A 14772-nucleotide genomic window follows, 5' to 3' on the forward strand; every position below is an offset into this window, starting at 1 on the left:
TGGGCGCAAGTTTCCGGGAAAAACTAAAAAAAATGAAAAAATTTTTTTTAAATGGGCTGGGAAAAAAAAAAAAAAAAAAAAAAAAAAAAAAAAAGAAAATGGAAAAAAAATCTAAGTAAAATCTGATCTGAGACTTTTCAGTAGTCGAACAGAATTTGTTTTACAGATATCTGAGATCAACATTGTGAAATGAATTTATTTCTCTTTCACGCCAACAGCCATTTTCAAAGGTAAGGATTACTCTCCAGATCACAGAGGTCTTATGAAACATTCTGACTTTGGAAAAGCATCAGGAATGAAATGATTAAGACATTTTAGTTTTAGTAGATTTCACCATTGTCACCATTTTTTTTAAAGACCTCACATGTCCCATCCGATTACAGGGAATTAACTTAAGCAGTAAAAAAAAGTACCTGATGGTTCTCTGTAAATTACAAGACACGTGATGATGAGGTTTTGGTTAAACTGTGATTTTATTTTATTTTATTTTATTTTATTTTTTAAGCAGCCGTTGTGTCACGCTGCACATTCGTTAAATCCACTGTCATGTTTGTCACATTTAATCTTGATGATAACAAAACTTCTTAGTCAGCAGTGGTAGTCTTACTACGCCATTTACTGTCCTTTTTATGCTACATGCATTCAAATATAGATGTTCAAATGTTGAATTTGCAGAATCTGGAGATAGGTATTAATTAAATTGCAAAAAAAATTTTTCAAAAGACTCTGCTTCAGTCACAGTAAGTCTAAAAACTTTCTTTACTGTCCAAAAAAACAAAAACAAAAAAAAAACTAGAATTATTTTGAAAATAGAAACTATCCGGAGGATTCACTTTATGTCTTTATGGATATAAACCGCTCACGCTCGGCAACAGTTGTCATTTACTCATGATAGGTGGTCGAAACGTGCGCAGCATTTCTGGAAAAAAGTGATTATCTGCAAACGTGGGAGCCGCTGTGTTCTCATTTCTATTGTCGGTCTTATAAAACACCGTCATGAAGCCAACGCTTGATTTGAAAACGTTATTTTTGCTGGGATCTAAACGAGGCGACATATGTGAGATACAATTATCATAACATGCAATAGCTTTGCATTTATTTATTCGTTTATTTGCTGCATTAATTATAGCCTTTGATAGTCATTCATAATAATCAGTCATTTTTGAAAGTTTGGGATTTTTCGAGTTTCTAAATAAATCTGAGAGAGCTGCATGCTGCTAGCCTCTGTGGCTTCACACACTGAAGCTTTCATGTTGTTCTGCATGCGTGTGTGTGTGTGTGTGTGTGTGTGTGTGTGTGTGTGTGTGTGTGTGAGAGAGAGAAAAAGAGAGAGGGGTGGGAGTCTTTTAGCAGTTCAAACACATACTCAGTACCTTGTTCAAGTATTCAGACCCTTCAGAGACAATCTGTCAACACCAGTTTTCAAATCCTGCCACAGATTGTGAAGTGGATTGAAGACTTTAACTTTGACTGGGCCGTTCTAGCGCGGGTTTATGCTTTGATCTGGTTGGAGGGTTTGGCTCATTGTCCTGCTAGAAGGTGAACCTGCACCTCAATATTCTGCAACCCGTGTTCAGCTCCATCCATCTTTCCCACAGCGTGACGCTGCCAGCAGTTAGTTTTCCAGGACATAAAAAAGGTCATATTTTTCCCTCATTTACCCAAATTACACATTTCTGTCACATTTGACGTCATTTTTTTCCCTCCGACGTTCTCAAATAAACAGCCGAGGCCTTCGGGTTTGGATCCGTACTGAGATCACACCCCTCACAGACAGACACTAACTGCTGGTGATTTGTGGGAGCTGCGTACAAATGCCCGCCGCACTTTTAAGCTTTGACTTTGTGAAAAAGTAGTAAATGATGAGTCATTCAACTTCCACTTCCAAACAGAATAGAATCGAGTTTAGAGATAGCAGCAGTGCAACGAAATGTGGAAAATGTTCAAGGGTTGTGATTATTGTTCAAAACGCTGTATGTCAGGATAGTTAGCAGCTCTGAGCCGCTCTCAGCGTGTTCATGGTTGTAGCTCTTCTACGTCTCTGTGTTGATAGATTTTCTTCTTCCCTGCAGCTTCGCGTTTTCCTCAGTTATCTCTGGGTTGGAGTGAATTCAAGTCTTTGATTCTGAACCAGATCAGGCAGGTGCAAACACGACGGAAAAACACTGAATAAATTAACAGTTAGAGCTTCCTCTAATCTTGTAAATCATATCATGTAAAGTTAATTTCTTGATAGACATTGAGGGAATTTCATGTTTTCTCTTTTACTCTAAAAGCACTAAATGTTGTTCAGATGTTACCCCAGCTCAAGGTTTCAACTTGTATTTACTTGTATGAAGCGAACTAGTGTGAAGGTTAAGCTTGTACAAAAATAAAAAATAAAAAAATAAAAAAAGCCACAGGCCCGAAGCACTAGAGATCGAACCCAAATCGTATCTGCTACAGCAAGAAGGAGAGACATTTGAGGTTAAATTTATTTTACCTTTACTTCACAAAAGCCCCAAAGTTTCCATTCTTGTTCGGTGGAAAAAGACAAAAAAAAAAAATGGCTGCTGGGCGAGTCTCAAAACACAACCGCCTCCTTCTGCTTTCAGCTTATCACTACAATATTGATGTACCTTCATAATGAGATTGCATTACCTATTTATGAAGTGAAATATTCAAATACACAGACATGTCTAAAAGCCCGGCCGCCGCCCCCTCCCCCGATGGAGTCAGCAAACTAGCAGCCAACTGGATCTGTTGAGGGCCGCCGTGCTCTCCCTGCCGTCCTGGAGCTCCCAGCCAGCAGTTTGCCATCTGCCTCAGCTCCTCGGGTGCAGCCCGCAGGTATCCGCCACCGCCTTCTGAGGAGGTGAGAGCTTCCACGCTTCGACCCGAGGCGAGCCACCGCGAAGTCCTGAGCCGCTCCCGCGGGAGACGAGGCGGGCTTTGATGTGAGCAGCCATGTTTGAAGCAGCTCCTGGTGGTGCCGGTGGAGGCAGCTCCTCTTCCTCCTCCATGTACCCGTTCTGGCTGGCTGGCGTCCTCCTTCTCCACCCGTTCAGTAAACCGCATCGCAAAGGATAAGTTTTTATTTTCCGTCTTAACCATAATTACTGATTGAAACAAAAAAAAAACAACTCAGTTCAAATTTAACACGCATTAAGATCCGTTGAGCACATTTGAGAGCAAAGACAAACGTTACACTTGTAGGACGTTGGCCCATTTACAGATCCGGTCATTGTCTTCATGCGGTGAGACACCTGCACACCTAGACAACGTCCTGATTGTTGCAGCTCATTCAGTGCGAAGGAAGTTGTGAGGTCGCTACGTTCAGCACTCATCATGTGCGTTTTTCTTCGCCGCCTTGAGCCAAAACGAGCTCCGATGATGATCCGACTTCTTTACTGTCATAATTACATCAAAAACCGATGGAGAGTCCTGGAACCTACCAGGATGCGGTTTTGGGATGCGGTCATCATGGTCTTATCGCGGTCTGCAGAAAATACGGGGGGGTTTCCGCGCCTCCACCGTTAGTGTCTGCTCTTCTAAGTATGAGGAAACATTTTTTGCTCCTCTTCACGGGCTGCGACCATGTTGCTCCTAGGACTCCAGTAAGCTGCCACAGTTCCAGTAGAGAGTTGTTCATGCCTAAAAACCCTCTCATGTTCTCTTATGGGTAATTAAGAGCAAGCTCAGCATGTCTCGGAACGGCTCGCTAAACCTCGCTGAAACCCCGCACAGACCACTCAGGCAGGGTTTTTTTTTGTCGTTTTTTTAACGCCACAACGACGTCCTCATCCGGTCCTGTAGAGCTCATGATTGGTTTATGGCATCTTTAAACTGACTCTGGGATAAACCTGCTGGGCTGAGAGCAAACGTTGGAAGAATTAGTAAAACCAAAATAATAAAAAGACAAAACCCTCCTTCCACCTCCCCCCCCAAAAAAAACAGAGAGAAACATCCTAGAGATAACGTAGTGATAAAAAACACTTTAATGATGTAAGACATAATTAAACTAATAAAACTGTAATAAAATGAAAAGAAATTATCGATGAATATTTGTACATATTTTTTTTGTGTTTTGCCATCCTCCAGCGTTTTTTCATATGATGTTTAGATGTTTGTTTTGGTTGTTTTTGTTTATTCCCTCTCTCTCTCTTTTCTCCCCCATACTTTAGATATCAGTTCTTTTTGTGGAGTTTCTTATTATTTCATGGTCCTCATCAGAGATCATATTTATGTTAATTATGCTTGTGCGCACCATGAGCGCTGGGATTTGTGGATCTATTCTTGGCGGTGGAAATTACTTGAAAACACTTGATAGGACTCAATAAGAAGAGGAAGACATGCTGACTTTTTATTTTTTCCTAACATCACATCCCTCTCCCCCCATAAGTTCTTTAGGATTTTAATATTTTCACTATAATTAATTAGAGCACAGCCTTTTTTTTTTTTTTTTTTTTTTTTTGAAAAGTTAGGACGATCTTACCTCAACTGAAGTCTTAATTCAGTTCAGATTGTTCCCACCGATTCTAATATGTGTTGCTTTTAACCCTTCATGTAATGTTGGCTTTTTGTCCCTACTGTCCGAAAACAGGACGAGTAGAGAGAGTATTGTTGTAACAGAGTTTTTTTGTCATAAATCTCGTGTCGTTAAAAAGCCAGCTTATTTTTCTTGAAATACACATTTGTAGGGGAAAAAATGCATTTGTGTGTAGATCAGCAGAGTTTATCATGCATATGTCACTTTGTTTTTGATTTGAAGAAAAAAAAATAACGTGTCCACTTGGTTTAAAGGAACCCAGGTTGAAGTTGCCCCAAATAATACTTAAATATGAAGCAGACAGCGACTGACTACTGCAGCAGGTTTTAATCTCCAGGGTACAATGCCTGATTGATGCTTGAAACTCAAAATCAAAGTCCACAGCAGAATGAGCTGTTTAGTTTTGGCATTTGGCAGCCAGATTTTTCCTACAAATGTGGCACCATTTAAATGGAAATAAACACGATTTCTGATAGTTTGTAGTTTCCTGCCGAGAAGCATTGCCGCGATAAAGAAAACGTCGACCGAACACAAATCCACTTCCTTCACGCAGGTGATTTTGATCCGATACGATTGAGATAAGAGCTGAGACTGAGAAATCCTCTGGCATTAAAATAATAATATCAGGAAATCGTCTGAACTGCAGCAACGTGCCAGCTGCGTTGCCGAGACTTCAGCTGCCTGAATGCGGTGGAGATAAGACGCGGATCTGCGTTTGTCACGCGACGAGTTGGAGCAGTTCGCTGTCAGGCACGATTCAAACTAAGAGTGCAAATGAGAGCAAACAGCAGGATGCAGTGTGTTGGAGCTCGCAAGAAAAGGTAAAGCCAGATGACAGCCAATGAGTGCGCTCCAGCTCTTGCTGCCTTCGGGGCCTTTTTGTCACAGAAAGCGCAGCTGTTGCTGCAGAGTGACTAATCCTAAAGCTGCTCTGATTTTTATCTCAGGTGGTTCTGTGAAAGAAAACGATCCGTGTTCTGATTCCTGACTACAATTATGGCAGTAATCTTCCCTTTGCCGGAGAAAGCGACCCCTTTCGGCTCTTATCTACATGCGGCGGCGCTGATTTATGTTTCTGCTGGTGGATGCTCACCGCTGATAGGCCCATTACCGGATCTGACTTTACGTGACCGTCGTGTGTCACATGCGTGTCATCGTATTGCGTTGAGTCGCGAAGAACCTGAAAAAGGGACGCGGCGTTTTAGTTGTCAATACAATGACGCTCGTTGAGGTCCGAGGGGATATTCTTTCGCCACTCAGTAAAAAAAAGGTTTTAATTAAAAACAAAAATGGTGTCGGCTGCCATGGCGACGGCCGTGCATGTGGTATACAGCTGAGACAGAGCAAGAGAAAAGAAGATTACAAATGGCTTTGAGTTGCTCTTCACCTCTTCTTCTTCTTTTTCTTCTTCTTCTTCTTCACCAAGAGCGTTATTTTCTCTGGGCTGTGGCAAAACTCTAGCTTAAATTAACGACAAAAACAGGACTGCCTTATTTGCATAACGTTGTGTCACAGTTGCCAAATGGGATAAAATATATCTTAAAGAAACCAAACTGTTTCTAGATTTATACCAAGGGAGAGAGAAGACATATTTCATGTATCAAAACATCAGAAATTCCTCCGCTTTAAATTATCGGTCGGAGGACTTGTTGCTGTGGCAACATAGGATGAGTCCTGCGTTTACTAGCAACTCTGGAGAAAGTGAGATTACAATGAACTTAGGAATTATCGCCACCAATCGTCAATCTGCCAATCACATGACAGCAACTCAGTGCATTAAGGTATTTGGAGATTAAGGGAAACCGAATTCCTGAAGTTCAGACGAAGCGTCAGAATGCTGAACAAGGTGATCTCAGAAGTTTTCCACTAGACCACCTCTGACCCTTACGCTCTCGCTCCGCTTCGACCAGATGCGTTTTCCACTAGCAAATCCGGCATGGCTCAGCCCGGCTGTTCTCAGACTTTACAAACCTACGTCAGGGGTAGAACTAGCAGGACCTAGAGGGGTATGGCACCGACACCATTTGGTCTACAGGTGACCGCATTCACTGATTGGCTCGTACTTTACGACATCACTGAAAACTGCAAACGACATTAGCATTTAATGTTTACTTTAAAAGCTCACTACCTGGTGTAGAACCGAACCGCACGTTAACCGATCACTGGAAAAGCGCTGTGGATGTGGGGCATGGTTGATGGTGCCAGGCAGGCAGACTGGTTGGAGAGTTTCACAAACTGCTGCTCTTGATGGGATTTATTCTTTCATTTTGAACACCAGATCCAGTTTACACCCTAAATTCCTCTGTGGACCCGCATGATACTAATGGAGGTCTTATTCGTGACCGGCTAATCACTAATCGACCGGCTTATCACTAAGTTTTGGCAGCAAACAAGCAGTAATTACACAGTGACATATCCACCACACCTGTTACAATCTGATCCCCAGGTCAGTCATCTGGCATGGAAAAGAAGGGTGAAGAATAAACGCCGCATACGTAGAGAGCAAAAGCTAAACGCGCCTCGTCTTGCTGCTACTGTCACATTTAAACTGGACTTCATCTCCTGCTCCCACAGTAGGTAGGATGATGTAAGGAGGCACAAATAGCTGCTGTGTCGTTTCTATAGACGCTCGGATCTGTCAGCCTTCCTGGATCAGCGCCGTGCCTATATGGAGGCTGAAGGCTGTTCGCATGAAAGAAATCAACATCCCTGCCATTTTTCTAAGAATCATTTTTCCTCAGGAAGTCGGCGGCTGAGGCTTTAATGTTTCTTTTCACTAATTGCTGGAATGCCAGCTTTATGATGAGATGTGTGGTTTCCTCTCTCTCTCTCTCTCTCTGGCTGCTTTGTTATTAACAGCTGAGTGTTTGTGTGATAGGGTGATTAGCCTAATGAGTTGTGGCATTTACTGTAAAGATCCTTCTGGATTCTCTGCATCTCATTAAATAGGCGGAGAGGGCTCTCGATTTTTATATATATTTTTTGCAGGTTGCGGATGTAACGCTCTCCGCGGCTGGGAGACGGAAATATGCGTTTAATTGAAAGAGACGCGAGCCTCCGCTCCGTTTCAAACAGAAACGTCCTTGTGACTTCACAAGCTTTGGCTTGGAAGAACTTTCTTTACCAGAACCACCCCCCAGCCCCCCAAAGAAAAAAACTGCTTTAACAGGACAACTTTGCCGTTTGTCTCCCTCAGATGAAGATCAACAATAAACAGCACCGTGAGAGTGCTTTTCGTGTCATCTTCTTGTAAGAAGTCTAATGCAGCATGTTGTACTAAATCAGCAGGAAGAACAGATGTAGGATTTCGGGGTTTCTTTCTGCCACATGCACATTTTTAGTTATTTTTAAAAGCCAAAAAACAATAATGAAATACGCAGAAATTTGAAGTTCTATTACCCAACACAAGTAAACACGTTTAATTCCATGGATCCAAGGACGTCGTCCAGAAGGTTTTGGGGCTTGGCAGTGTGTTCACGGGTCTCTGTAACGCACCATAAAGTCTGTTTATCCTCGGTGCCAAAATGCATGAATGCGTCCTCCTACAGCGAGCTGTTCAGGCCGTCTGATGGGCTTAAAAAAAAATATATATAAAAAAAAAAAGGCCGTGCCTCTTTCCATTTCACAGGTCAGCATGTGTTGGTGCTCAGCGGTTCCTGGATGCAGGAAACTGTGTCAGAGCTCAAGTGGTTTTATTGGCTGTTTCTGTTGGATACTTATTTTTACGAGTTTCTTTTATGGTTGACTTTAGATGAGAACAAAGTTCAAGATATATTTTTCTTTTACTAGTTGGTGCTTTTTTTGCCCCCCGATGACTTAGACAAACAACTAATTGTTCCTACATTGAATTGGTTTTTTATTAGACCAGAAAAACAAAACAAAACAACAAACTTTCTTTCTTTCTTTAGCTGATGCCAACAAATTTCCAAATGTGTGCAATTATTTTCACTCTTAACTGACAGACAGGTTAGGTGGCTGTTAAAAAGAAAAACAGCTAAGGAAACTGCATTGTTAGAAACAAAAAACATCAGATTAGGACAGTGCATTAGAATAAAACATGAGTCTAAAATAATAAAAGTAGTCAAACGGAAATAGGAATTATTCAGTGCTCGGGGCTATTTAAATGTGTGTGTGTGTGTGTGTGTGTTCCTTTGTGCACTCTAACCCCGCACCTTTCCTCGAACACAGGGGTGTGTTTCAGACATGTAGCCCGGGGAAACAGGGGCCTTGTTGGGAGCAAACGCAGCTTGACTCCAGCAAATCTGGTTTCTAATACGCGGGCGTACAGCCGGCCTGATTAGACTGCTGCACGGTGGGGAGCGCAGACACAGAGACCTCCGGCTCGCACGCGTTCAAATAAACACATATTTTTTAAAGCGCTGCCCTCCATCTGTGCCCTCTTGGTGGTTTGCTAGGTTTCTGTAAACACTGGCAAATGCAATTTGCTCCGAAGATGACTGCGGTGATTTTCTTTTTTTTTATATTCAAGCTTGTTTGCAGCAGCGCCTCGAACGAACAGGTTTATTATTCTTCACTGTGTTCAGAAAAGCCCTTAAATTAAATCCTACGTTAAAGGAGGATCCGGTTTGATCCCGGTTCTTCTCAGGATGCGAAAGTTTTAGGCGTACATGCAGCACGCATGCAGTTATATGAAAGAAATAGCCTGTGAAAGCCTGCTTGTCTTCTGTCAGTATCTAGTATCAATTTGAGCAAAACTGAACAATTCAAGTAATAAAAGCAAACATGCTGACATACTTTAACAGTTTCTATAAATATAATAAAAAAATAAATCATATGGTGAATAGATTTGGCCACCCACATCTTTATTTCCAGTTAAAGTGGTAGATTAAATCAGCCGCACATGACGAGAGCGTCATTAGTTGTTTCTCAGTGGCTAATATTAATAAACATATATTTTTATATTAGCCAAGCAGGTTCACCCTCAAAGCAGACCGCACGATACCAACACATGTTTTCAAAGACCTGAAGATACACCAGACTGCACCTCTTTGGGTTTGTAAAGCCTTCAGACAGAAGTCTGACTGCGGTCATTCGATAGCATGAACGACAAAGCCGAAGTAAAAAAAAAAAAACTGATTTATTTGAAAAATTGGAATTGAGAGTCAAAACCTGCCGTGTTACAAAACAAAAAGCGTGCCAGACAGTCCTAGAGAATGTAGATAAGGACTTCTGGGATGAAGTTTTCTAGAGAAATCTAAAATCGACATGTTTGGACAGCAAATCAAAAGTGACATAGAATCGGTACAGAACAATGAAGAATTCCACCATGTATCAGACACTGAAGGAAATCATAAGACAATCTGTAAAAAAAAAAAAAAAAAAAAAGCTGGGGCAGAACTGGATGCTGCAAAAGGACAAGGACTCAAAAGAAAAGGGGTAAATTCACCCAGGAAGGGCTACTAAATAATGGAAAGCTGTGGAATGATTCAAAGCCTCATCTCAGTGAGATGCTGTGATGTGACCTGAAACAGACTGAAGACGCGAGAAACTGAAGAAATCTGAAAGTGAGGGAAACCTTACATGGACTAGATGGCTGCTCTGAGTCTGTTATTTCAGCAACACTGGCTGCAGTAGTGCAGTATGCTGTCCGAACCTTTCCTCAATTAGAATACAGATTTCTGTTGATTCCCTCCGTTAATTAAGATGGAAAGATGAAGTTTTGGTGTTTACCTGCAAACAAACAACTTTCTTTTACTTGGGACCAAACATGAGACAACCTGATGGAACCGAATAGTAATCTATGTCGCTCTTTTTAGTTGCATATTTGTACATTTCCTTCTCCTCCTTTCACTTCACATGTATGTCCTTTGTGTTGGTCTTCCACGTTAAGACGAACATCTTTTTGGGTTCGAACGCATTTCCGTACTACTTCATGCATCCCCTTCCAGAAACTCAGATTCACGTCCACCAGCTGTTTCCTATAATCCACAGAATTCCCAGTTGTAACTCCGCTGGACATCTCGCCACTCAGCTGAACCTGAGCAATAAAACGGACGCCTGTTTCCGTCCTCTGACTCACTGACCACAAACCCGACGCTGCAAGCTCGCCCAACAGTTCTCAGCTCGGTCCGTACCGGCCTCTGATTCTGGGCTTTTTGCTGGTGACCCAGCGCGGAGCGGCGCGGTGCTGCAGGGTGGGAGGACCTGCCGTGCTGACTCCACTCACTGGGCGATCTGTAAATCGCTCTTTTATGGCCCTTGTAATGATCCCCCAGCCAGCAATATCCCCACCGTCGCACTGCAGATAGGACATGCCGTGCTCGCTTGTGAACACGGGGGGAGTGAAGGGGGGGTTTAGAAGATAGTGCAAGAGAGAGAATAAAAAGCACACATAATGTGACCACACAGTCACGCACACATGCAGTCCCATGTACGTAAAAAAAAGACCTGCCTTTTCATACCCCATCTGTCTTAATCCTGACTGTGTAAAGGTCATAAGGAAGCACAGAGCGGTGGAGTTTCCACCTCATCCCTGGGTGGGTGAAAAGGAAAAATGTGAGCAATTTTATTTCACTCCCGCCCAGACAGCACTGGAATTGCTTTATTTTTGACGTTTTCTTCAAAATGTAAAGTCGTGCAAAGTTCCCCCAATCAGTTTTGCTGCGGGTTCTTTCGGTTTTCTGACAACTTCAGTTTTTGAATCTCAGAAATGCTCCAGTCTCGTTCCGCTCTAAGCTCAGCATGTGCGCTGAAGATGGAGACCGCGATGAACCGCAGTTTTTAATTCATCAACCTAAACCTTTAGCTGCAGTGAGACTTTGCTCAGTAGTTACAACAGAATATAATCAGATGGAGGCTTTAAATAATGTTTTATTTTTGCAACATGTTTCTTCCAACTTGAAAGCATTATTGTTGTTTCCAAGCAGATCAACTTGAATCCTACAGCTAATGATAGCATACAGAGTGCAAAAATGTAGGCAGCTGTTGTTAAAAGGATCAGGTCGATGTTGACCAATAAAGATTTTAGTGATTTAGAAGTGTGTATCTATTTTTTTTTATTTATTATTTCAGTGTAAATACTAAGATAAATATCTCCTTTGTTACTCCTGGATTTGGAATTCAATATCTTTAGAGAGGTATTCGTCTCATTTCTTAGTAGATGCAAAACATAAATCTATCAGGAGTATGAATAACTTTGGTCTTCACTACATGAGAGGCGAACTATGGCCTACCTTTTTCACACCTCTCTCTGTCTCCTCAAATACATTTTAGTGGTAAATATTCCTTAAGAGTAAGCGCACATGTTACACAACCCACCTACAGCAAGTGTGCCACATTTCTTTTTTATCTCTGCTATAAGGAGCCCGAAGCCTTCTGTCCGGTCTTACAGGCTGCCTTATGTTGCTGTTTTCTAGGCGGATTTGCTTTGCCAAGTTTTGTCAGGCTGCACATATAGTTCTCGTCATCAAAACATTAACAAAGAGTTCCAGACTTTAACGGGACGCTGCGATGTCGTCCAGTGAAACAGCCGTAAACGCTGCTTCTCTGGTGATGAAGAGAAGTTGAAGGTCTGGGTAAACCCTGGTGAGAATAAATAATTCTGTCTTCCTTCTATCTCTGTTAGCTAGTTGCTAAGCTAAAGCGAAAAGAAATGACATGTTAGGAAACGCCCTCAAAGCTAAGGTTACAGGACACTAGGGTCTAGGTAACGCCCTCTTTGAGGCGTAACTTAGATAGAGGCTAACAAAGGAGATCACAACCTCTTTTTGTCTGTTACCTCTTAAAGTTGGCAGCTCATAATGGACCAGCTGCATTTTGGTATTAATAAGTAGAATTCATGAATTCAACTCACTGACTCTTCTGTAACCTCGTACATCAAGAACTCAGCCTGGAGAACGGATAATTCTCCACAAACCCCTGAATTTAAGACATCCACCAAAAGTCCCTTGAGATCTTAAAGGGCAGCTTACAAATTGACGAAATTTGTTCTGCTACAATTTTGCACTTTATTATTAGCCAACTTTTAAACTTTGCAGCTGGACACGACAGTGCCATATTAAAGGTTTACTCAGTGCGTCTCCACTCGGTTCTATGGGTTTTCCTCTAGGAATGGCTGCGTGGTACCATCACATTTTAGAACCTGCTTCGCTGGGGTTCTGCAACGTCAGAACACTGTGAGTCTCTGATTGGCCAGGGAGTGAACTCTCGCCTGTACTTCTCTTTTTTTTTGGCTTTCATTGTTTTTAAAATCAGACTAGAAGTCACAGACTGAGCCGACTGTCCAGCATAGCTTCCTTGTCCCCATAGTTACGTTGCAAGATGTGACCACAACGTTCAACATCGTACTTTCTACTGTGCAGTTGGGTCTTTCTAACTTGCAGTCTCATTACGGCTGACTTTCTTTTAGGGCTAATCTCAACAACCCATTCTTAATACTTATTCATTGTCAACATTTCCTTTACTTCCTTTGTTTGCAGCAGTTTGACACCCCTGTACATTCCCCTTTTTAATTGTTTATGCTTTAGACATTTTAGTAGTTTCAGATTGTTTGTCATGCTAGCACTTAAAGAACAGGTTAGCCTATTGCTGGGACTGACGGTACAAATCTTAAACGGATTTGCACATCATCCTGCTATCAGTTTTGGCCTCATTTTTGCTTCTCTCCCAGCTGAGCATCGCACTCTCTCCTGCAACACGAGCACAAACCCTAACACGCAGAAGGTAGAGGCCTTCCTTTCAGCACGTGGACCCCCTGTTTAGTATTCCTGCCATGCCTGTTCGGTGGAGCAGCATTAAATTGGGATCAGGCAGATTAGAGTATAATATAGACGACTATTAAAGGCTGCAAATGGGAGCCGGGGGTTAGAGTCTGAGCAGTGGCCTTGCCTAGCCATATGCTAAGCTGTGCAATTAGTGCTTCCACACACGTCTTTACAAATGATGCAAAGTAAAATAAAAAATACCAATGATGTTCAGAACAGGATCCTTTTTTTTTAAAAAAAAAAAAAAAACAGCAGTCACTAAGTTAAAAGGGCAAATTTCAACAGAGGTCATCGTTACATCATTCGATCCGCAGTTAGTTCTTTTCAGCTTTATGGACGCTTAGTTCACCACATTATATATTATTCAGATCAACTCTGTTTATTCCAAATGCAATACAATCCCAATGAGATCTAGTGATGGACAGTGGAAGGAAGTCAGTTAATTATGTAATGCTAATGCTAATTGTTGAAATCGCTTTTAAGCTAACAGCAGGGGAAAAAAAAAACAAAAAAAAACAACACAATCCATTCAAACGAGCCAGAAGGACTAACAATGAAATGAAGAACGATGAGGTTCGTATTTATTGGCATCAACATCTGCATTGGTAGGTGGTGCTGTAAATTCAAGTTCTTCCGCCGGATGAATTTTGTCATTTTATCTTTTTGAGTTGACATAAATCATAAGCTTCATGTGTCCTGGTTAGCTAAATTTTGCAGAAAATAACTATAGTTAATCAATTTGGATATAAAAGTTTCTGCCATGTAATCTCCATAGAGTGTTCATAAGTCACAATCTCTCTTACGAAGCGCTGCGGAACATTTTCTGGACAATGATGCCACGACTCCGTCCTAAAAACAATAAATATTATGCGCTGCCATATAGCAGTTGGTAATTGTAAATTGCAATTACAAGTATTTTTAGAGGTAATTGTAACAAAATACAGTTACTTATACATTCCAATTAGATCACATGATGCTATTAAACGTATTTATGCGTTAATCCTAACTCTGGCTGGAGTGGCGTTAACCTGAGTGTGTGAGACACAAAGCAGATGCAATCGGGTAATTCTGGTTCTGCTTTTATTGTGTTAAAATGTACAGGTAGTTTTGATCGTTTAGCAGCATCACATGCCCTGAGGAAAATCCTGAACATGTTAAGCAAGGTTCTGCTGGAGATCTTTGAAAAGATATTGAAATGAATTGGATATGATTGAATGACAGCACCTTCAAAGTGTCTCCTACATTCCCACCTTAAGCTTTTTGCAGGAATGTCACTCACATAGACATCAGACACTCTAATTGTCCATATCGCTTGGATAAATGTACAGCATTTCATTTGAGCAGAAAACGACTGACATCGACGAATACCATCAACACTTGAAATTTACTACTTTGTTTTCTGAAAAAGTTAATATAAAATGTGAAAATCTTCATCAGGTGATAATGAATTGACGAATCGTTTTTTTTTTTTTTTTTTTTTTTTTTTTTTTTTTTTTTTTTTTTTCCCCTAAATTTTTTTTT

General features: G+C 41.3%; 1 protein-coding gene across 4 annotated transcripts in view; it reads left to right on the top strand.

The window, feature by feature from the left end:
- pknox2 (pbx/knotted 1 homeobox 2) overlaps window positions 1-14772 on the top strand; it is a 79305-nt gene that overhangs the window by 48445 nt on the left and 16088 nt on the right. For 2 of the 4 annotated variants that reach the window (XM_015041706.1, XM_015041708.1), the window contains exon 4: window positions 219-230. The exons of the other annotated variants lie outside the window; for them this stretch is intronic. In XM_015041706.1, the coding sequence (XP_014897192.1) occupies window positions 219-230 (12 nt within the window). The remainder of the gene's footprint in view (window positions 1-218; window positions 231-14772) is intronic. 4 annotated transcript variants of the gene reach the window in all.

The sequence above is a fragment of the Poecilia latipinna genome, unplaced genomic scaffold, assembly GCF_001443285.1.
Source record: "Poecilia latipinna isolate Pla-1442-1.1 unplaced genomic scaffold, P_latipinna-1.0 Scaffold564, whole genome shotgun sequence".
Lineage (NCBI taxonomy): Eukaryota > Metazoa > Chordata > Actinopteri > Cyprinodontiformes > Poeciliidae > Poecilia > Poecilia latipinna.